Genomic DNA, 24898 nt, shown 5'->3' on the forward strand with positions numbered 1-24898 from the left:
AAAAGTCATTAGAAAAACAAGATGGTTACTCCACAGTTATTTTATTTCTACAGAATGAAGTGGAAACTTACTGTAAGGTATTTGTGCGGTAACTGGATCAGACTCCAATGGTCTGCCAACTCCAAATTTGTTCACTGCAGAGACACGGAACTGGTACTCATTGCCCTTAATTAATTTAAGTGCAGTGTAGCTGCAAGCTTCACATTTATCTTCAACTAATGCCCAAGCAATCCTGCTGGTTTCACGTTTTTCAATTATGTAGTGGGAAATGGAAGCACAACCATCATTAGCCGGCGGCTCCCACCATAATGTGACTTTTTCTCCAGTAATGTTTGTGAATCGTATTGGACCACCAACTTTTCCTGGTGTGTCTGCAATTTTAAAGGTTCAGAATTATAATTTGCTGGCACTTAGAATAAAATATTATTTTAAAGTAGCATGCTGAAAGTCTTTGGTGCAGTACCTCGTATCCTGAAGGTAATATCTTCTCGTTTAGTGCCTGATGCATTTTTGGCTTCTACTGTGTACACTCCACGATGTTCCCGGGTAGCATCTCTAATGAAGATGGTACTATATCCAATAGCTGTAGTTATTTCTATATTCATTATTTTCTCAATTTCCTTACCATCCTTAAACCATGTCACTTTAGGTACTGGACGTCCTTTGATTAGAGCTTTAAGTCTAATGCTTTCTCCAGCTTTAACAGTAAGGCCTTCAAAGTGCTCAGGGCCAAATTCAATTGTTGGAGCAACTAAAAAAGGAAAACATAATTCAATTCCCATATAGCTAAGTACTTTTTCTTGACACTCTAGATGTATCTAATTATAAATGTACTAATGTACTAATTATAAAATATTGTTACATATAGAATTCTTTCACTTAGAAAATGGCATTCTCTAAAAGGCCATATGAACTATAAACTTATTTTTCCTGTAAGCACACAGGGCACCATATTAACAATAGGTGAAAGACACCATTAGTATATGATGTTACACTATGCCAAGCTACCTGAGGCACATTTTAATTTCTAAATTATTCAGTGCAATCAGAATATTAGTTTATGATTTCTTTCCAACTTTGCTGCTGCTGCTTATACAACACAAATGTAGATTGCCATGCCTTTCAGACAACTATGTATGTCTGCCAGATTGGGGTCTTTAATTTAGACCCTCCCACCTTGGCGTACAAACAAAAATGTTCTGAATTGACTGGAAGGACCTCAGTTGCCTGTTCTTTCCCCCTTGGGCTCCCATTTCCAATCAGTACAGCCAGAAGCTCTAGCTGGCTTCAGTACCCAAACACAAACACATTAAGAAATAATTCTTACTGTTTTCATCTCTGGTCATGATGTAGCCTGAAGATTGTGAAGGTGGGCTGATTGTACCAACAGCATTTCTTGCCAGCACTCTGAATTCATATCGGTCACCTGAACTGAGTCCTGTAACTGTATATTGGCATTCACTGACATCAGTGAAGTTACATCTGAGCCAACGGTCTTCAGTTCCTTGGCGTTTCTCAATGCTGTAGGCCACAATCTTACTGCCTCCATCACGCAGTGGCGGTGTCCATTTAAGAGTGACTGTTTCCCTGGTGACATCAATGTAATCAGGAGTACCAGGTGGGTCTGAAAGGAAAATAATTAAAATTTATTTTTATTACTGCTCACCATAGTCTACAAGACTAGAATTTTCTTGGATGAGTGATTGATCATTCACTCACCCACTGGACAGACTGCCAAAGTAAATTTGCTCGGCTCGCTAGCTCGGCTTAGTCCTGCAATGTTTTCAGCGTATACTTGGAACTGGTAATCCAGGCCCTCAAGCAGTCCAGTAATCCTGTATTCTCTGCTAGATATTAATGCAACATTAACCTTCTGCCACAAAATACTGTTTCTTTCCTTCTTTTCAACGTGGTATCCAACAATCTCTGAACCACCATCATAAACGGGAGCATCCCAAGATATGGTCATGCCATCAGCAGTTATGTTGTATACAACAGGCTTGCCTGGGGCACCTGGTGGTCTAAACTGATGCTTTGCCACAACATCTGCTGAGACAAGAGGTGGGCTCACTCCATATCTGTTTTCTGCACGAACTCTAAACTGATATTCAGTGTCTTTAACAAGGTTTGGTACTTTGAAAGTTGTTCGTGCAGCACTCGAACACACCAGCTTCCAGTTCATTTGTGAAGTTTCTCTCTTCTCAATACTGTAGCCAGTAATTTCTCCTCCCCCATCATCTTCAGGAGCTTCCCATGACAAAACTACACTATCTGCTTTGATTTCATCTAGTCTTAAAGGTCCTTTTGGCTTAGATGGAGGGCCAAGAGTGATGACAGTGATTGTGAATGTTTTTCTGCAGACTACGTTATCGAGAATTAAAGTATATTTGCCACCATGCTCCTTTTTCACATTCTTGATGCTTAAGCTTATCTTGTTTTCAGTTTTCTTGAAACGAAGATGTTCAGTTTCTTTAAGAGGGAGGTTGTCCTTGAGCCAGCTCATCGATGGCTTAGGTTTACCTTTATAGGGCAATTCAATGTGTAGGTTATGTCCAATTCTTACTGCAATCTGACCTCCAGGAATATCAGAAAGATCAGCTTCAGGTGTTATTATATGTTCTTTCACTGTAATGGGTCCAACAGTAACACCATCACTCATGCCTTTTTCATTTTTAGCAAAGACTCTGAATTCTATGACAGAAAGCTCTTTAAGTTTTTCAACTTCAAATTCACAGCTCTTGCTTGTGCCTGCATATGTCCATTCTTTTTCTTCTTGCAGTTTCTTTTCAATAACATAGTCTGATATAATGCTACCACCATCATAGTCAGGTTTGCTCCACTGCAATTTAACAGAAGTCTTTGTAGAATCTTTCATGGCTAGGTCTTTTACAGGTCCAGGTATGTCCGCAGCTTTCACTGGTTCAGATGTTTCACAAGGTTCACCCAGTCCAATTTCATTTTCAGCAACAACACGGAAGAAGAATGCAGTCTTCTCTGACAGGTTAGTTAGCTTAAAGGTGGTATGAGAACACTTTGTTGTTACAGTTGACCAGGCCCTCTTTGTAGCATCTCTTTTTTCAACAACATAATTTGTTATTTCAGAACCACCGTTAATGAGAGGTGGCTCCCATACCAGTGTAACTGTGCCACGAGAAACATGCTTAAGCTGCAGCTTCTGACAGGCAGATGGTGTGTCAAGTACTTTTACATTCACAAATGATGATTTCGCTTCTCCAACTCCATTTTCAATGGTAAGAACATATTTTCCTGTATCATTTCGGGTAACTTGAGGAATAGTAAGTAGTGTAGATGACTCTGTGTTCTGGATGATATATCTTTCATCAATCCCAAGATTCTTGTCACCCTTTCTCCATGTGACTGTTGGAGGAGGTCTTCCTTTGAATGGAATCATTATTTGCACATCTTCACCTGCTTTAGCAATAATAGAGGTCCGGAGAGCAACATCCAGATCAATCTCTGGTGCCACTGTGGAAAAAAGTACAAATTAATAATGCATACTTGGAATGTAAAACAAGAAATGCTTTGAAAAAAACCCAAAACACAGAATAATGATAAATAGCTGAAAAGTACAGTACCAAGAATATCTTTAGCTTGAATGGGTTCCATCATTTCAATAGGCTCTCCTTGTCCAGCACAATTTATAGCAGATACGCGGAAATAATAATTAACACTTGGCTGAAGGTGGGATACGACATACTCAGTTGTTCTCACTTCTCCCTTAGTACTGACTACAGTCCATTCTTGCTCTTCACCTTCCCTTTTCTCCACCACATAGTTGGTAATTGGACTTCCTCCATCATAAGCGGGTTTAATCCAGCCAAGGGTAACAGATGTCTTGGTTGTATCCACAACCTTCAGCTTTGTTGGTGAGCCTGGCTTATCTGTAAGTGATAGTTTACAGGGGGAGGGGAAAAAAAAAAACAAAACAAACAAACAGAAGCTATATTTACAAATAATCATAAAGAGGAATAAAATCTGCCCTCAGTTACTTTGGTGCAATCTCATCCTAATTGCTCATTGTCCATTGATTTCTAACCAATTAGAAATACTGTGTGTTGTATCTTACCAACAGGATCTGCGGCTTTGTAGAAGTCAGAAGCTTCAGAAAATGGACCTTGTCCAGCTGCATTGACAGCACAAACTCGGAAATGATATTCGCTGTTTTCAGTCAGACCTGTTACTTTCTGTCTGGTGTCCCGAATGGTTTCTTTAGTAACCTTGAACCAACTCAGACTCTTCTTGTCACGCTTCTCAAGAAAATATCCTGATATTTCACTGCCTCCATCAACAGTAGGCCTATTCCAGAGAACGGTCATAGAATTCTTGGTTATCATTGTGACTTCTGGTACACTAGGTGGTCCAGGTGTAACTGAGTAGAAAAAAAAATATGACAGTAGATCAGTACTACTTACAAATAGCACACAAGACAATTCAGTTGCATAAGTTATTTTATATGTTTCTTACCAAATGAATTTTTTGCTACAACAGGTTCAGACTCCAGTGAATCACCAACTCCAAACTTGTTCACACCACGGACACGGAACACATATTCATTTCCTTTGATGAGTTTTGTTGTAGTTATGATACATCCCTCCAGTTTTTCAGAAATTAGAGACCATACAACCCGACTTGTCTCCCGCTTTTCAACAACATAGTGTGTTACAGGTGCACCACCATCATCTGCTGGTGGGTCCCACATTATGGTAATCTTTTCAGCGGTGACTGTCTTAAACTGTATAGGTCCACTTGGGGGTCCTGGCTTGTCTGTGGAAGGCAGTAGAAAGAAGATCTTAAATATTTATTACTGAATTTTTGTTTAAAGGTGTAATACAGTCATATCTCAAGACATACCAAGTATCTGTACTCTAACATGGGCTGATGCTGAACCCATGGCATTCTTCAATTTTAATTCATAGGTGCCACTGTTAAGTCGAGTTGCATCCTTGATGAGTATAGAAGCAAATTCTGTTGTGTTTTCAATAGACACTAGTGCACTGGTTTGTACCTCGTTGCCATTTTTGAACCATTCAATTGTGGGTATAGGCTTGCCTGAGATGCCTAGTTTTATCTTAACTGAAGTTCCTGCTTTATATTTCACCATTTCTGTATATTCTGGTGGCACATCGATTTCAGGTGCACCTTGAGAAAAAAAAAAAAGAAAAAGTTAAAAACATACTTATTTTAGACTTGTATTTAATAAAACCAAAAATAATAGTACTTTATTTAAGCTAGTAGTTACAGGCATTTTATAAATAAAGATCAAAGTAAAGATAGCATCTATAACTAAAATCATAAACCTAGAACAAGTTAGAACTAATCCTACCAAGAAAAGGCAACAACATGTATAACTATAACCACTTTGGCCATGGGGCATGGGCAGACTTCTGTTGCTCAATGAATAAAGATACTATAGGACTTCAAGAATGCCGATGCAGCCAAAGATGTTCATTACAATCATGGCCAAATAGCTTACAGTCATTCAAGCTTATTGAATCAGTCAGTCACTGTAAACTAGCCTTCCATATTTAAAAGACTGTGGTTTTCCAAAACAGTGCTTCCTTTAAGCTTCCTAGTACCACAAAATAGTACTGTTATATCACTGCAAAATACTTACCATATGTATCAACACATGTGATAGGACCCACAACATCTGAAGGATTACTAATGGAACCAACGGCATTCTTGGCAAAGACCCGGAATTCGTACCGGGAATTCTGTGTCAGACCAGATATTGTGAACTGAGTCTCGATAACATTGGTGAAGCTAGCTTTCGTCCATCTGCCATCTGGAAGATCACGTTTTTCTACGATGTATCCAGTGATCTTGCTACCACCATCAAATGCTGGCTTCTGCCATGACAGAGTGATAGCAGTCTTGGAAATATCTGAGACACGAATGTTTCTTGGTGGTTCTGCAGTAGGAAACAGAAGAGTATTGCTAATGAATAACAGCTGTTTTGGATATTGGCTTACTGTACAGGACAGAATATCACGGGGGGGGAGGGGAAAGAAAAAGCACTACTTATACGGTCAAGCTGCTTTATTTTCTAGAGGATACATACCACAAGCATCAATTGCAAGGACTGGATCAGAAGGATGACTTGCTTTTCCAATGCCAGCTGCATTTTCTGCATAAACTCTAAATTCATAGATAAGGCCAGCACTAATGGTGGTGACTTTGAAGTGAGTCGTGCGAATGAGGGTCTTGTTAGCCTTCTGCCATAATATGCTGTTCCTGTCTTTCATTTCCAGGTGGTATCCAATGACTGCACTGCCACCATTAGTGACTGGTTCATGCCATCCAACAGTAATACTCTCTCGGGTGACATTCGTGACCCATGGTGTGGAAGGAGGGCCAGGGGTAGCTGATGATATCAAAAGAAGTGATTAATTGTTAACGAAATTATATTTTCAACATCAGAGCATTAAAACATCAACTTATAGCATAAGAAGCATATTACTCACTGTAAGGAAGCTTGACAACCACACATTGTGAGTCTATGTGATCGCTGATGCCAAAGCGGTTCTCAGCTTTGATGCGGAATTGGTACTCTTCTCCTGTCGTGAGCTTCATAACCTTGATAACAGTTCTAGCAACGGTTGCAGACACTTCAGACCAAGCAGCAGTACTTGTTTCTCTTTTCAGTACAATATAGTTGGTAACTTGGCTTCCACCATCATAAGCTGGCGGCTGCCATCTGAGTGTTACACTCTCTTCAGTGATATCGCTAAGGACAACAGGACCAACAGGGGGACCTGGTCTATCCAGCACAACAATATTAACAAATGATTTTGTGGTGCCACTTGAGTTGGCAGCAGTAATGTCATATCTGCCAGCATCAGCAGCCACACTTTCTTTAAGATTAATGATGAGACTTTCTGCAGTGGTTTCCGTGTGAAATCTCATGGTAGGTTTCAGTGGAACACCGTCTCTAGACAGTGTCACCTTTGGCACTGGTTTTCCAGAAACTGGAATTTCAACTTTCAGGTTTGATCCTGCTCGAATATATACCGTGTTATGAGGGAAGCCCCTCATGTCAATCTCAGGAGATTCTGAAAAAGAAAACATTTTCAAACCATTAAAAAGTGTTCTCTCTTTTTGAATATGAATCCAATTTAATGTGTAATCAACTCTTGTCTCACATCAGGAAGCATACCTAATTGTTCTTTAACTGTAACAGGGAGCAGTAGTTCCTTAGGATCACTTAAACCAGCTTGGTTTTCTGCAGACACCCTGAAGAAATAGTCAACATTCTCCTTAAGACCGTGAACAACATGATGTGTTGTCTTTACAACTGCACACTTAACCCATTTTTGCTGTCCTTTCTCAAGAGCTTCAATGAGGTAGCTCACAATTCTGCTTCCACCATCATGTTCTGGTTTTAGCCATGAAAGAGACACACTGTCCTTTGTGACATTTGTTACTCCAAGTTTTTCTGGTGGGCTGGGTTTTTCTGAGGAAAAAAGTGCAACAGGTTAAACAATAGAGCAAGTATTTACTTTTTATGTTAGCAATTACACAGGAATGCCATCTGGATTGAGAAAATGTGTTTTTAAATGAATTTGTATATTAGAAACATGTTAAGTAAAATGCAAGCAAAATTCAAGCTATTACTTAGCTCTTTTTCATTTGTAAAACCACAGATACCTACAAAATAATCTTTTTTACTGTAAACAGATTGAACACTTTTTAATATTATTTTGAAGTAAACATTTAAAAACATGTATTGCTTTAAATATTAAGAAATATTTCTCTTAGTAAAACGCACCTGTTATTTTCGTTCCCTCTTTGGTCTCAGAAGGCGCTCCAACACCATACTCATTTTCTCCAGAAACGCGGAAGTAGTAAATGGCACCTTCTTGCAAGCCAGTCACTTTGTAGGACAGGCGATGACAATTGTTTGTCACAGTGACCCACGCTTTTTTGCTAGCTTCTCGTTTTTCAATAACATAGTTCCTGACAGGTGCTCCACCATCATTCTCAGGAACATCCCAAGATAACACAGCAGATTCTTTAGTTACGTCTTTTGCTGCAATATTAGATGGCGGGCCTGGAGTATCAAGAACCTTGACAATTAAAGTCAAGGCAGCAGTGTTCAGGATGTTTTGCAATGTTAATGTGTATTTTCCAGAATCGTTTCTTGTTGCTTTTTCAATAGTAAGAGATGTGCAATTATCTGAAGTATCAATGGTTGCTCGTGTACGGAGATCCGTGTCTGGTTTGTTCCATGTTACATTTGGGACTGGTTTGCCTCTGAAAGGAACAGTCATTGTGAATGATTCACCAGCCTTTACAATTAAAGTCTTCCGCATTTCACTGTCAATATCAAAGGCAGGTTCTTCTTCTCTTTCTTTTGCCATCTGAGGTTCCGAGACATCACTTGGTTCACTGACACCAATTTTGTTAATGGATTTCACTCTAAAGATGTACTCAGAGCCTGATACTAATCCGGTTATGGTGTATTCTGTGCCTCTTAAGTTCTGAATCACGGTTGTCCAGTCAGTTTCATCAGTTTTCTTGTATTCAACTGTGTATCCTGTTACTGGAGCACCTCCATCAAACAGTGGCTTTGTCCACCCAATTGTGATGTTTGACCTTGTAGAATCCATAATCTTAGGTTTAGATGGGGGAGATGGCAAGAAGATTGGATCCTCTGCCCGAATCAATGGTGTGGTTTCACTTGGAAGACTGAGGCCAGCAGCATTTTCTGCATAAACACGGAATTCGTATTCACATCCTTCACGGAGACCAGATGATTTCACTCTTAAATCATAAACTGGCTTTTTGTTTACACGAATCCATCTTAGGCTAGTTTTCTCACGCCTTTCAATTACATAGCCAGAGATCTCATTGCCTCCGTCAGACTCAGGTCTTGCCCAGCACAGAGTTATCGAGTCTTTGCTCACACTGGTGATCTCTAAAGATGTGGGTGGACTTGGAACTGTAAATGGGTCTAGGGCTTTGACAGCAACACTTTCTAGAGGCTCACCAGTGCCATATTTGTTAACTCCCATCACTCTGAAAATATACTCATTACCCTTCAGTAGTTTTGTCACTTTACAGGATGTTGTTCTAAGCTCTCCTTCACAAAGTGTCCATGCAATTCTGCTCGTTTCACGTTTTTCTACAATATAATAATCAATATCTGCACCACCATTTTCTTGAGGGGGTCCCCATGATAAATGGCACTTTTCAGCAGTAAGGCCATTTATTTCTAATGGGCCTGCAGGTGGGCCAGGTCTATCAAGTACTTTGCAATTAATTGCCAAAGATCTTGTTCCTGCAACATTTTGTAATGTTAGTACATACTGTCCTGAATCACCTCGGATACAGTCCTTAATGGTTATTGCAGTAGTGTGATCTGTTGAGGCTATTTCAACTCTAGCTTTTCCTTCAAGCTCCTTGCCATCCTTTGTCCATGAAATCACTGGTATTGGCCGTCCTGCAATATCAGCATTGACTTTAAACACTTCTCCAGCTTTCACAACTACAACATCCCTGAATTTGGCATCCATCATAATTCTTGGAGCCTCTACATCATCTTTTACAGTCACAGGTCCAGTTGATTCAGATGGCTGACTGAAGAGTCCAGCAGCGTTCTTTGCAATCACACGGAATTCATATCGCTGGTCTTCTGTAAGTCCCCCTACGTCAAAGTATGTTTCTTGCACATTAGTAAAATTACACTTTAGCCAACGACCATCTGGTATCTCTCTGCGTTCAATAATATATCCTGTTACTTTAGCTCCACCATCATATTCTGGTTTAGTCCATTTCAGTGAGACACATGTTCTTGTAATATTAGTAACTTCTGGTTGACCAGGAGGATCACATGGATCTCTTGCAGCAACTGGTTCACATGACTTACTGCATTTGCCTATTCCGGCAATGTTTTCAGCATACACACGGTATTCATACAGCAGTCCTTCATCAAGACCTGTAACTTTCATTTGCGTATCAGGTATAAGGCTCTTGTTGACTTTTGTCCAAAGAATGCTGCTTCTTTCTTTACGCTCTAAGTGATATCCTAGTACTCTGCTACCTCCATCATTAACTGGTACCTGCCAAGTTACAATCATGAAAGCTTTAGTTGCGTGTGCCACATGAGGAGTTCCAGGTGGTCCTGGAGGTTTAAATGGATACTCTGCCACAACAGAAGGAGAATTAACGTAAGTGCTTTTCCCATAGCGGTTTTCTGCACAAATACGGAACTGATATTCAGAGCCAGTGGTGAGTCGAGATACTTTAATTGATGTTCTTGCAACTGCTGCAGATACTACATCCCACGTTGTTGTGCTAGTTTCTCGCTTCTCCACAATGTAATTGCTAATATGGCACCCACCATCATATGCTGGAGGTTTCCAAGATAGAGTTACACTATCAGCACTAACTTCATCAATATGCACATCAGTTGGTGGTCCTGGTCTGTCAAGGACAATCACAGTTAAAGAAGCTGTTGTTGATCCAGCAGTATTTGAAAGATGTAATTCATAATGTCCCAAATCTTCATTTGAAGCTTCCTTGATGGACAGTGAAGTTGAAGTCTTTGATGTCTGAATATTTACCCTAGTCGTCTCTTTTAAGGGATTCCCATCCTTCTTCCAGCTAACAGTTGGAAGAGGTCGCCCTCTGAATGGCACATCAATCTTAAGATCATCTCCAGCTTTCACAGTGAACGTGTTGAAAAGGAGCTCAGCAGATGGCTGGATTTCAATGTCTTTTGCAATGACTGGGACACCAAGTTCTCTTGGATCACTTTTTCCTTTTTCATTAACAGCAATCACTCTGAAACTGTACTCTTCTCCCATACTTAAGCCTGTTATTGTTGCTTCTAATGTTTTCACCTGTGTACATGCACTCCATTTTATGCTTCCTTTACTTTGCATTTCTACTATATAACCAGTAATTTTACTGCCACCATCGTTCTCTGGCTTTTCCCATTTAATTGAAGCAGAGGTGCGAGTCACATCAACAAGAACGACCTTTGCAGGTGGAGAAGGTGGTTCAGAAACCTTAATTGGGTCAGGTGTTTCTGCTGGTAAGCCAACCCCATATTCATTTACAGCTAGAACACGGAAGTAATAATTACATCCTTCTTGTAGTTGAGTAATTTTGAAGGAATTCTTAGTGCAGTTGTTTGTAATTGTGGCATATGCCTTTCTTGTGGATTCTCGCTTTTCAACTACATAGTTGGTAATTTTAGCTCCACCATCAATAAGTGGCGGTTCCCAGGCTAATGTTACAAAATCTTTCTTCACTTCTCTAATTGTCAGGTTTATAGGTGCACTAGGTGTATCAAGCACTCTGACATTAACAAAAGCTGATTTTTTGCCACTGTTGTTCTCTAAAGTAAGATTGTATCTACCACTATCAAATCTATTCACATTGTCAATGACCAGCATTGTATAGGAACTGGTGACTTCAATCTGAGCTCGCTCACTAATTGTTCCTTCTGCTTTCTCCCATTTAACTTCAGGTTCTGGTCTTCCTTTGATGGTGACAAAGAGGCGTAATGTGCCACTAGCACGTACAGTGACTACTTTTCTGAGATCTGCATCAAGTTCAATTTCAGGAGGTTCAATCTTGTCTGCTGCTATGACTGTACCCGGTATAATAGCAGGTTCTCCTACTCCTTCTGAGTTGATGGCACAGATGCGGAAGTTATACTCCTGGTTCTCTTTAAGTTTTGTTACAGTGAACTGTTTTGCTTGTAGGCCTGTTGGTGGGGTGCAAGTAGTCCATTCATCAGCAGCAGCTTCTTTCACTTCTACTACATATCCCTTAACTGGAGAACCACCATCATAGATGGGCTTACTCCAGGCAAGGGAAACTGATGACCTGGAAGTGTCTGTAACCTTTGGATTGCTTGGCGGACCTGGTGGATATAATACATCACAAGCACGATAGAAAATTGATGGCTCACTTGGTTCCCCTACCCCTGCAGCATTTTCAGCAGAAACTCTAAATTCATAGAAATGCCCGTCTGTAAGACCTGTTACTCTGAATCGCAAGTCTGTCAGCCTTTTCTTATTGCATTTGGTCCACCGGATGCCATCTTTGTCTCGTTTTTCAAGTATGTAACCTTCAATTTCAGCTCCCCCATTGTCTTCTGGGCGACCCCATGTTACCACCATAGAATCTTTTGTGATTGCTGAAACTTCAGGTGTTGAAGGAGGACCAGGGGGTTTGTATGGATTACGAGCTACAATTGGCTCAGATTCCAAAGGTTCTCCGGTTCCGTATTTGTTCACTGCCATTATACGGAAAATGTACTCATTGCCAGCAAGGAGTCTGGTTACTTTGTGGTTAAGAGCCTGCACGTCTGTTGCTACTTGTGTCCATGAAAGCCTGCTTGTCTCTCTCTTCTCAATGATATAATGTGAAATACTAGAACCACCATCATGTAAAGGTGGAGCCCATGCCAAGTAGCATTTTTCTGCAGTGACACCTGTAACCTTCAAAGGTCCTTCTGGAGGCCCTGGCCTGTCAAGCACTTTTACAGTGATTGGTATAGATTTTGTGCCACCAACATTTCTGAGGTTAAGAGTATAGTGACCTCCATCTACTCTTATACAGTCTTTGACAGTAAGAGTTGTTTTCTGAATGGTTGACTTAATTTCCATTCTTGCAGTTGCTTCTTCAAGGTCTTTACCATCTTTTGACCATGTAATGTCAGGAATAGGTTTGCCGTGGATATCAGCTTCAAGGACAAAGGTTTCTCCAGCATGAACAACAATGACATCTTTGTATTTAGGATCCAGTGAAGCCCCTGGTGCTTCAATTTCATCTCTGGCAGTAATGGGCCCTGTGCTTTCAGATGGTTCACTCAAGCAACCTGCTGCATTTCTTGCAATTACTCTGAATTCATATCGTTGGTCTTCAACAAGACCACTTACTGTAAATTCTGTTTCCAACACATTTGTAAAGCTGGCTTTCATCCAGCGGCCATCTGGTAGTTCTTTCTTTTCTACAATATAACCAGTTATTTTGCTTCCACCATCATATGCTGGTTTTTTCCACTTCAGCGTGATATTATGTCTTGTAACAACAATGGCCTCTGGGCGTCCAGGTGGGTCACAAGGATCTCGGGCAACATACAATTCTGATACTTTACTGACTTTGCCAACGCCAACAATATTTTCAGCAGAAACTCTGAACTCGTATTCAAGACCTTCTTCAAGGCCATCTGTTTTATATTTGGTGTCTGCAATGAGTGACTTGTTCTGTTTTGTCCAAAGAATGCTGTTCTTATCTTTACGTTCAAGATGGTAGCCAAGAACTTTGCTTCCTCCATCGTTAACTGGCTCATGCCATTGTACAATCATGTGGTCCTTGGAAGCTGCTGTTACAAATGGGGTTCCAGGCGGCCCAGGCACCTTGTAGGGGTATTGCACAACAACTGGTTTAGAATCCAAAGGAGAACTCTTCCCATATCTATTTTCAGCAGAAATCCTGAACTGGTATTCAGAACCTGTTTTAAGCTTTGTTGCTTTGATAGTAGTTCTTGCAACAGTTGCTGACACAATGCTCCACGTGGTAGTGCTTGTGTCACGCTTTTCTACTATATAGTTGCTTATCTGACAGCCACCAGTATAATCAGGTGGATCCCATGATAAAACAACAAAGTCTGCGCTAACTTCGTCAAAGCGGACAGGTCCTCGTGGTGGGCCAGGCTTTTCCAGTACAATTATGCTCAGGTGCTCTGTTGCTGTACCTGCTGTGTTTGTTGCTGTTACTTGATATTTACCGAAGTCCTCCTTGTTGCTTTCTTTAATATGTAAAATAGTTGATGTTGATGTATCCTGAATATGTAATCTGGTTGTCTGTTTCAGTGGCTGCTCATCTTTTGTCCAAGTAATAGTAGGTTTGGGTCTACCTATAAATGGTACTTCTACCTTCAGATCTTCTCCAGCCTGTACACTGTATGTATTAAACATCAGTTTGAAACTTGGCTCAATTGTCAAGTCTTTAGCTATCACAGGTATTCCAAGTGCTCTGGGATCACTTTTGCCTTTTTCATTGTAGGCAATCACATGAAATTGATATTCCTGTCCTGGACTCAAACCAGACACAACTGCATTGCATGTTTTGGTCTCACTAACAACACTCCATTTTTCTGTTCCTTTAGGCAGCATTTCAACAATGTATCCCAAAATTCTGCTACCTCCATCATGTTCAGGTTTTTCCCATGTAAGTGATGCACTTCTTTGAGTCACGTCGGTGAGTGTTACTTTCCCAGGAGGCAGAGGCGGCTCTGAGGCTTTGACAGCATCCGTGGTTTCAGCAGGAACACCAATTCCAAACTCATTTTCAGCCATAACTCTGAAGTAATAAATTGCTCCTTCTGTAAGATTTTCAACTTTAAAACTTGTCTTGCCACACTTAGCACTTACATTTGCAAATGCCTTCCTGGTTGACTCACGCTTGTCTATTACATAGTTCTTTACTTTTGCACCACCATCAATAATGGGCGGTTCCCAAGATAATACAGCAGAATCCTTCTTTATATCCTTTACTGCTAAGTTTTGTGGTGGTCCTGGTGTGTCCAAGACTTTTACTGTAACAAATGCAGATTTAGAACCACTGCTGTTCTCCAGCTTAAGAATGTACTTTCCAGCATCATTTCTATCACAGTTGTCAATAGAAAGTTGTGTGTAGTTTATGCCTTTATCAATCAGAACTTTTTCTGTGAATTCACCTTCTTCTCGAGACCACGTGATGTCAGGTGTTGGTCGTCCCCTGAATGGTATGTGAATCCTAGCAGTCCCGCCAGCTCTAACCACTATCCCTTTCCTTAACTCTGAGTCAATATCAAGTTCTGGAGCTTCAAGTTTGTCTTCTGGTTTAATAGTGCCAGGTACTGATGCAGCCTCTCCTACACCAACCTTGTTGAGTGCACACACTCGTAGTTTATATTCTTGATGTTCAGTAAGCTTTTTGATTTCAAATCGAGTGGCATGTACACCTGTCTGTGGAGTAACAAGTGACCATTCATCTTCATCTGCTTTACAGATTTCTACAAGGTATCCCTGGATTTCACAACCACCATCATAAATAGGTTTACTCCAACCAAGTGTAACCGAACTTTTGGTGGTATCCACAACATGGGCATTTGTAGGTGGACCAGGCTTGAACATGGGGTCACAAGCTTTAAAGTAAGGAGAAACTTGGCTTGGCTCACCCACTCCGGCAGCATTTTCAGCAGAAATTCTGAATTCATATTCATGATCCTCTGTTAAACCTGTAACTCTTAATCGCAAATCTGTAATTCGACGTTTATTGCATTTTATCCATCTGATGCCTGCTCGGTCTCTCTTTTCTACGATGTAACCTATGATTTCACTACCTCCATCGCTATCTGGCCGGCTCCAGCAGACAGTCATAGAATCCTTTGTGATGTTGGTAATTTCCAAGGCCTTTGGTGGTCCAGGAACCACAAATGGATTTTTCATCATTACTGGCACAGATTCTAATGGCTCACCAACCCCATATTTGTTAACTGCCATAATACGGAAAACATACTCATTTCCTTCCAAGAGTTTTGTTACTTTCAACATTGTAGGTAAAACCTCTGAAGCAACAACAGTCCATGCTAAGCGACTAGTTTCTCTCTTCTCTACAATGTAATGAGAAATATCACTGCCACCATCATGAAGAGGAGGAGCCCATGCCAACGAACATTTTTCAGCTGTAACTCCTGTCACTTGGACTGGGCCCTCTGGAGGTCCTGGCCTGTCCAGGACTTTTACATTTACTGGTACTGTCTTTGTTCCTGCAACATTAGAGGCTTCTAAAATGTACTGTCCACCATCAATTCTAATAGCATCTTTTACAATTATCAATGCACTGAAATCTGTGTTCTTTATTTCATATCTAGCAGTTTCCTCAAGCTCTTTATCTCCTTTGTACCACTTAATGGTTGGTAGTGGCTTCCCATGAACATCAGCCTCAAGTCTGAATGTTTCACCAGCATTTACAACAATTGTGTCTTTGTACTTTGGATCCATTGAAATTCGCGGAAGTTCAACTTCATCCCTTGCTGTTATTGGTCCTGTACTGTCAGAAGGTTTGCTTATTGTACCTGCAGCGTTCTTTGCAATTACTCTAAATTCATATCTTTGGTCCTCAGTAAGCCCTGTTACAGTGAACTGAGTTTCAATGATATTTGTGAAGCTAGCTTTCATCCAGCGACCATCCGGTAAGTCACGTTTCTCTACAATATAACCAGTAATCTTACTTCCACCATCATACTCTGGTTTGGTCCACTGCAGAGTAATAGAGCTTCTTTTTATGACTATAGCTTCAGGGCGACCTGGAGGATCACATGGGTCGCGAGCTACATAGCACTCAGAAACTTTACTTGTTTTGCCTACACCAACAATATTTTCTGCAGAAACTCTAAATTCATATTCAATTCCTTCTTCAAGGTTAGTTGTCTTAAAACTTGTATCCTGAATTATAGTCTTGTTTACTTTAGCCCATAAAATGCTGTTTTTCTCCTTTCTCTCAAGATGGTAGCCCAGCACTCTACTGCCACCATCATTTATTGGTTCATGCCACTGTACGACCATGGAATCTTTTGTAATCGTGGTCACAAATGGTGTGCCAGGAGGTCCCGGTTCCTTGTAGGGGTACTGTGCTACAACTGGCGCAGATTCCAATGCAAAGCTCTGCCCATACCTGTTCTCAGCAAATATTCTGAACTGGTATTCTGAACCAGTTTTCAGTTTAGTCACCTTCAGTGTAGTTCTTGCAACAGTAGCTGAAACTGTTTCCCATACTGTGGTTGTTGTATCTCTCTTGTGAACAACATAGTTGGTGATTTGGCAGCCACCTGTGTATGCTGGGGGATTCCATGATAAGGTAATACTTTCTGCACTTACTTCATCAAACTTCACAGGTCCGACCGGAGGGTCAGGTTTGTCTAGAGTTATAATTTCAACAGAGGCAGACTTTTGCCCAACAACATTAGCCACAGTGATTTCGTAAGTGCCACTGTCCTCCTTGCTAGTTTCTTTAATATTCAATATAGTGAGATCAGTCAAATTGCTAACATTGACTCTTGTCGTCTGCCTTAGTGGCTGGCCATCTTTCACCCAGGTAACAGTTGGTTTAGGTCGACCTGCAATTGGTACTTCTACTTTCAGATCTTGTCCCACTTGGATACTATAACTGTGAAAAGCAGGCCTTACGTCAGGTTCAATCACCAGGTCTTTGGCAACTATTGGAACGGCAAGTGCTCTAGGATCACTCTTACCCTTTTCATTTACAGCCATTACTCTAAAAAGATATTCTTCCCCTTGAGTTAGGTTAGTAATAACCGCTTCAAGTGTTTTTACACGAGCACACTCTGACCATTTCTCAGTACCCTTTGATTGCATTTCAACAATGTATTGTATGATTTTGCTGCCGCCATCATGTTCAGGTTTTGCCCAGCTTAGCGAGACACTGTTTCTTGTGACATCATCCACTGTTATTTTCCCAGGAGGCTGTGGAACTTCAGCAACTTTAATTGGGTCACTGGTTTCTGCAGGGAGGCCAATTCCATATTCATTCTCAGCAGAGATTCTAAAGAAGTAATAGCAACCCTCCTGAAGTTGATCTACTTTCCATGAAGTCTTGTGGCAATTTGTTACAACAGCTGCATATGCCTTTCTTGTTGCTTCACGCTTTTCAATAATGTAATTCTTTATTTTTGCTCCACCATCCAAGAGAGGAGGCTCCCATGAAAGTGAAACAGAGTCTTTAGTGATCTCTCTGATTTTTAAATTAACAGGTGCGCTTGGGGTATCCAGTACTCTTACACTGACAAAGGCAGACTTCGTTCCACTGCTGTTTTCTAAAGTCAGAGTATACTTTCCCGTATCAAATCTGTTAACATTGTCTAGAACAAGGGAAGTAAAGCTGCTAGTGGTATCAATAATAGCTGTTTCTCTAATCTCACCATCCATTTTACCCCACTTTACATCAGGTGTTGGACGACCTCTGATGGGAACGAACAGTCTTAAGGAACCTCCTGCCCTCACATTTACAACCTTCCTTAATTCCATGTCAAGGTCAAGGTCTGGTGCCTCCATCTTTTCTTCCACAATAACAGAACCAGGAACATCTGCATGCTCTCCAACTCCTGCTTTATTAACTGCACATATGCGGAATTTGTATTCATGTTTTTCCACCAATTTTTCCACTTCCATGTGAGTATTCTTAATTCCAGTTGGAGGGGTACAAATTGCCCATTCACCGTCACTTACATCACATTTTTCCACAATGTATCCCTGAATTTCAGAGCCACCATCATAGATAGGTTTACCCCATGAAAGGAAAACTGAAGATCTTGTAACATCCACAACTTTAGGATTATTGGGTGGACCTGGCTTGTAGATAGGATCACATGCTTTGTAGTAAGTGGAAGGTGGGCTTGGTTCACTAAGACCAGCAGCATTTTCAGCTGAAACTCTGTACTCATAATCATGATTTTCTATAAGCCCAGTCACTCTGTATCGCAGTTCACTTATCAGGTGTTTGTTACATCTTGTCCAGCGAATACCTTCCTTGTCTCGTTTTTCAAGGACGTAGCCTAGGATTTCACTACCGCCATCTGAGGCTGGCCTTTCCCATACAACTATCATAGAATCCTTGGTAATGGCTGTGACTTCTGGTGCCTTTGGTGGAAGTGGCACTACAAATGGGTTCTTTGCGAGTACTGGTTCAGACTCAAGAGGTTCACCAACACCGTATTTATTTACCGCCATGATGCGGAAAACGTATTCATTTCCTTCTAAAAGTTTCGTAACTTTGCAATTTAGGGTTTGCACATTTGAATCAATGACTGTCCACACCAAGCGACTGGTTTCCCTTTTTTCTACAACGTAGTGCGAAATATCACTACCACCATCTTGTAGTGGAGGTTTCCATGACAGCATGCATTTTTCAGCAGTAACACCTGTAATCTCAACAGGTCCTTCTGGTGGTCCAGGTCTATCAAGAACTTTGACATTAACAGGAACTTTCTTTTCACCTGCAACATTCTTTGCCAGTAGTACATACTGACCACTGTCAATTCTAATGGCTTCCTTCACACTAAGGCTTGTTGCAAAATCAGTACTTTTTATTTCCATACGAGTAGTGTTTGTCAGCTCACGATCACCTTTTAACCACTGAATGGAAGGTATTGGTTTGCCATGAACATCAGCGTCAAGCTTGAATGACTCACCAGCGTGCACTACAATAGTGTCTTTGTATTTTGGATCCATACTTATATGAGGTGGTTCTACTTCATCTCTTGCCGTAATTGCCCCTGAGCTCTCAGATGGTTCACTGAAAACACCTGCAGCGTTTCGTGCTATAACACGGAACTCATACCTCTGGTTTTCCACTAGACCAGTTACTTCAAATTGGGTATCAATGACATTTGTAAAGCTTGCTTTCATCCAACGACCATCAGGTAGCTCTTTCTTTTCAACAACATAGCCTGTGATCTTACTTCCACCATCATATATGGGTTTCTTCCACTGAAGTGTTACTGAGCTTCTTGTGACAATTATAGGTTCTGGACGACCTGGAGGGTCACATGGGTCATGTGCAGTATAGCATTCAGATGCTCTACTTGCCTTTCCAATGCCCACTATGTTTTCTGCATAAACTCTGAACTCATATTCAAGACCTTCCTCAAGGCCAGTTGTCTTAAATTTGGTATCTGGAATAGGTGTTTTATTCAGTTTAGCCCACAGAATGCTGTTTCTTTCTTTGCGCTCCAAGTGATATCCAATGATCTTGCTACCACCATCATTGACTGGTTCATTCCACTGTACCACCATGCTGTCTTTTGAGACATTTGTTACAAAAGGTGTTCCAGGTGGACCAGGAACTTTAAATGGGTATTGGGCTATGATTGGCTCTGAAGTGAGATAGGTACTCTTCCCATATCTGTTCTCAGCTGCGATTCTGAACTGATATTCACTGCCAGTCTTTAATCGACATGCTTTTATAGTTGTTCTTGCAACAGTAGCTGACACAATCTGCCAAGTGGTGGTGGAAGTGTCTCTCTTTTCTACAATGTAATTATTGATAGAGCTACCACCATCATACTTGGGCGGTTCCCAGGAAATGCTAATACTATCTGCTGTCACTTCATCTACTTTTACTGGACCAGTTGGAGGTCCTGGTTTGTCAAGGACAACAATATTTAGGGTCTCAGTTGCTTCACCTGCAGAGTTTGTAAGTTTAACTAAATATGTCCCCACATCTTCTCTGCATGCTTCTTTTATTGTTAACACCGTGTTATTTTCTGAACTTTCTGCATTTACTCTTGTAGTCTGCTTCAATGCCACATTATCTTTATGCCAAAACACTGCTGGTTTGGGTCGGCCAACAAAAGGAACATCAACCTTTAAGTCCTCTCCTGCTAGAACGCTGAAAGTAGTGAACAGGAGTTTGAAAGCTGGTGGAATCACAAGATCTTTTGCAACAACTGGTATGCCCAGCTGGCGAGGATCACTGATACCTTTCTCATTCTGAGCTGAAACACGGAAGGTGTATTCTTCACCTTGGATCAATCCTGTAATAGTGGCTTCAGTAACTTTTACTGTAGCACAGGTTGACCACTTTTCACTGCCTTTGCTTTGCATTTCTACAATGTAGCCAAGAATTCTGCTACCACCATCATGCTCAGGTTTTTCCCAAGATAAGGATACGCTGTTTCTTGTCACATCCAACAAAGTTATTTTCCCTGGTGGAAGTGGTCTTTCTGATACTTTCACAGATTCTGAAGTTTCAACTGGGAGGCCTATTCCATACTCATTTTCAGCTAGGACTCTGAAGTAGTAGTTGCAGCCTTCTTGCAGTGAATCGACTTTCCAGCTGGTCTTGTGGCAATTAGCATTAACAGTTGAATAAGCTTTTCTTGTTGATTCACGCTTTTCAACAATGTAATTTTTTATTTTAGAGCCACCATCTATGAGAGGAGGCTCCCATGTGAGCGTAACTGATGATTTTGTAACTTCTTTTATTTTCAAATCTTGAGGTGCCCCTGGGGTATCAAGAACTCTGACATTCACAAATGCTGACTTACTACCTGAACTGTTTTCAATTGTCAGTATGTATTTGCCACTATCAAATCTATTCACGTTTTCAACAATAAGTAGAGTATAAGAGCTTGTTGATTCAATGTTCGCTCTATCCAAAGATTCCCCGTGTTCTCTTGTCCATTTTACTTCAGGTGCTGGTCTTCCTTTGATTGGGACAAAGAGCCTTAGAGTACAGCAGGCTCTAATAGTGACAACTTTACGTAGTTCTGCATCAAGTTCAATCTCTGGAGGTAGCATTCTTTCTTCAGCTTTTGGAGTCCCAGGAACAAGAGCAGGTTCTCCAAGACCTTCAGAGTTCATAGCATATATCCGTATTTTATACTCTTGATTTTCTTTCAGGTCAGTGATGGTAAAAGAAGTGGCCTTTAGACCTACTGGTGGAGTTACAATCTTCCACTCATCTTCTTCCGGTAGTGCAATCTCAACCATGTAACCTGTGATCTCTGAACCACCATCATATATTGGCTTGTTCCATGCTATTGTAATTGAGGACTTGCTGCTATCCAAAACACGAGGATTACCTGGGGGACCAGGCTTAAATACAGTATCACAGGCTTTATAGAATGGACTGGTTGGGCTTGGCTCACTGACTCCAGCAGCATTTTCAGCCATGACTCTGTATTCATATTCATGGCCTTCTGTCAGTCCAGACACTTTGTAACGTAAGTCAGTAACAACCCGTTTGTTACATTTCACCCACCGCAGACCAGCCCTGTCTCGACGCTCCACAATGTAGTTAGTTATTGGGCTCCCACCATCAGAATCAGGATGGCCCCAACAGACAACCATAGAATCTTTTGTAATTGCTGTAACTTCAGGTGTTTTAGGTGGATCAGGTGGCACATATGGATTTACTGCAAGAACGGGCTCCGATTCCAGAGGCTCACCAACTCCATATTTATTAACAGCCATAACACGGAACACATACTCATTGCCCTTCAACAGCTTAGTAACCTTCAGTTTAGTTAATGGAACTTCTGTGGCTACAGCTGTCCATGCCAATCTACTGGTTTCACGTTTTTCAACCACGTAATGGTCAATCTTTGCTCCTCCATCATCCAATGGAGGTAGCCATGACAGCACACATTTTTCAGCAGTGACTTCAGATACAGCCAAAGGCCCTTCTGGGGGACCAGGTCTATCAAGAACTTTAACATTGAAGATATGCTTGGCAAAGCCTCCAGGATTTGTTGCAGTAAGTGTATAGGCACCGCCATCTCTTCTTGAAGAATCTTTATTGATAAGAACAGTAGAGAAATCTGCTATTTTTATTTCTAATTTTGCTGTGTCTTCAAGTTCTTTCTCTCCTTTTGTCCATGTCATAGTTGGTGGAGGGCGACCTGAAACATCAGCCTCAAGTCTGAATACTTCACCTGCTTTCAGCACTAAGGTGTCTTTGTATTTAGCATCTACCCTTATCTTTGGTGCTTCAATATCATCTCTACAAGTTATTGCATCTGATGGCTCAGAGGGCTGACTAACAGCCCCACCAGCATTCCTAGCAATCACACGGAATTCATAGGCAGCATCTTCTGTTAAACCACTTACAGTGAATTCAGTCTCTAGTATATTGCTGAAATTTGCCTTCAGCCAACGGCCATTAGGAAGGTCTCTTTTCTCAACAGTGTAGCCTGTTATCTTAAAACCTCCATTATATTCTGGTTTAGTCCACTTCAGTGTAACTGCATGTCTTGTAATGTTCAGAGGTATCGGCTTACCAGGTGGATCTATTGGGTCTAGGGCAAACACAGGCTCAGATGGCTTGCTTGGCTTACTCCTCCCAGCCAGATTTTCTGCTATAACACGGAATTCATATGCAATGCCATCAGTAAGTCCAGTTGATTTAAAGATATTGCCTGGTACCAGCATTTTACTTACAGTCTGCCAAAGAATGCTATTTCGTTCTTTTCTTTCAACATGATATCCCAGAATTGGGCTTCCACCATCAGTAACTGGCTCATTCCAGCTAATGGTCATGGTTTCTTTGGTGACTGCAATCACCTGAGGAGTGCCAGGAGGCCCAGGTACCTTAAATGGGTAGTTGGCAACTACAGACTGTGAAGTAATGGCTGGACCAATTCCATATCTGTTTTGAGCTTTAACACGGAACTGATACTCAACTCCAGTAGTAAGACGAGTGGCTTTAAATGTAGTACGTATCACTGTAGTTGCCAATTCAGTCCATGTAGTACTGTCAGTCTGACGCATTTCTACAACATAGTTACTTATTGGCACACCACCATCATTCAAAGGAGGCTCCCATGAGAATGTTAGGAAGTCAGATGAAATTTCATCAAATTTGATTGGTCCAGTAGGAGGTCCAGGTATATCATGAACCTGAACTGTGATTACTTCACTAACTTCTCCAACAATATTTCTAGCTGACAGTGGATATTGACCACTATCACTTCGTTTACATTCATTGATGGTTAGTATGGTTGCAGTTGCAGTATTTTCGTAATTTATCCTTTGTGTTTGCTTAAGTATCTGGTCTTCTTTCTTCCACGTCACAGTAGGCCTGGGACGACCAAGCACAGGGATTTCAATCTTGATATTGTCACCAGCTTTGGCAATGACTGTTTTCTGGTAGATACCACGGAGGTCAAACTCTGGTAGCATTGTTTGCTCCTTGATAATAACTGGCCTGCTTTCTCTTGGGGCACTTCTTCCAGCACTGTTAACTGCCATAACCTGGAAAGTATACTCTTCATTCTCAGTTAGATTCTTTACTACACAGTCCAATGTTTTTACAGTGGTGATGTGTGCCCACTGGTTTGTTCCTTTTCTCTGTGCTTCAATTACATACCCAGTGATCTTGCTGCCACCGTCATGTTCTGGTTTTGGCCAAGCCAGGCTAACTGAGTTCCGTGTTACATCCATAATGTTAAGGCTCTCAGGTGGGGATGGTGCCTCAGAAGCTCTTACTGGTTCTGCAGTTTCAGCTGGTTCACCAATACCGTACTCGTTTTCAGCCAGCACTCTGAAATAGTATTCACACCCCTCAGCCAAATTAGGAATCCTGAAGGAACACTTCTGGCAGTTGGTTGTGACTGTTGAATACGCTTTCCGAGTCGATTCACGTTTCTCGACAATATAGTTTGTTATACGTGAACCGCCATCTATCAGAGGCATATCCCACTGGAGGGTGATGCTGTCTTTGGTTATTTCTCTAGGCTTAAGGTTTATTGGTGGACCTGGTGTATCCAAGACTTTTACATTTACAAAGCCAGTCTTCTTACCAGCAGCATTTTCAAGAGTCATTATGTATTTTCCTGCATCATATCTGGTGCACTCTGTGACAATCAAGAGTGTAAAAGAGTCTGTATTTTCAATACTGGCACGTCCTTTGAGTGAAACATCATCTTTTGTCCATGTAACTTCTGGAGTTGGACGTCCTTTAATTGGCACAAAAATCCGAATAGTCAACCCTGCCCTAACAACAAGTGTTCTTCTTAGCTCAGCATCTAATTCAAAGTCAGGAATCTCTTCCCGGTCTTTGATTTCTACACTTGGAATTATTGCTGGTTCACCAACACCTGCAGCATTCATGGCAAAGATTCTGAAATTGTACTTGGCTCCTGTCTGCAGATGAGCAACAACAAACTGAGTGATTCTTAAAGCAGTCCCTGTCGTGTCTTTTACCCATTCTTCTTCTCCTTCCTTTTGATGCTCTACTATATAGCCAATGATGTCAAGACCACCGTCATAGTGAGGTTTGCCCCAGGCTAAAGATGCACTTGTCTTTGTAGTATCAGTCACTCTTGGATTCGCAGGTGGACCTGGTGGGTCTG

The 24898-nt window shown here is 41.2% G+C and overlaps 1 protein-coding gene across 1 annotated transcript in view; it reads right to left on the minus strand.

Moving 5' to 3' along the window:
* Nucleotides 1–24898, minus strand: part of TTN (titin) — a gene marked incomplete at both ends in the record, with an annotated part of 240774 nt that overhangs the window by 19419 nt on the left and 196457 nt on the right. The window contains 13 exons of the mRNA XM_082001715.1: nucleotides 72–371; nucleotides 464–751; nucleotides 1328–1624; nucleotides 1720–3486; nucleotides 3597–3902; nucleotides 4088–4390; nucleotides 4486–4785; nucleotides 4873–5160; nucleotides 5636–5932; nucleotides 6083–6385; nucleotides 6486–7073; nucleotides 7178–7474; nucleotides 7790–24895. Coding sequence (XP_081857841.1) covers nucleotides 72–371; nucleotides 464–751; nucleotides 1328–1624; nucleotides 1720–3486; nucleotides 3597–3902; nucleotides 4088–4390; nucleotides 4486–4785; nucleotides 4873–5160; nucleotides 5636–5932; nucleotides 6083–6385; nucleotides 6486–7073; nucleotides 7178–7474; nucleotides 7790–24895 — 22440 coding nt within the window. The remainder of the gene's footprint in view (nucleotides 1–71; nucleotides 372–463; nucleotides 752–1327; nucleotides 1625–1719; nucleotides 3487–3596; nucleotides 3903–4087; nucleotides 4391–4485; nucleotides 4786–4872; nucleotides 5161–5635; nucleotides 5933–6082; nucleotides 6386–6485; nucleotides 7074–7177; nucleotides 7475–7789; nucleotides 24896–24898) is intronic.

This window comes from Phaethon aethereus (assembly GCF_964289735.1).
Source record: "Phaethon aethereus genome assembly, chromosome: 6".
Classification (NCBI taxonomy): domain Eukaryota; kingdom Metazoa; phylum Chordata; class Aves; order Phaethontiformes; family Phaethontidae; genus Phaethon; species Phaethon aethereus.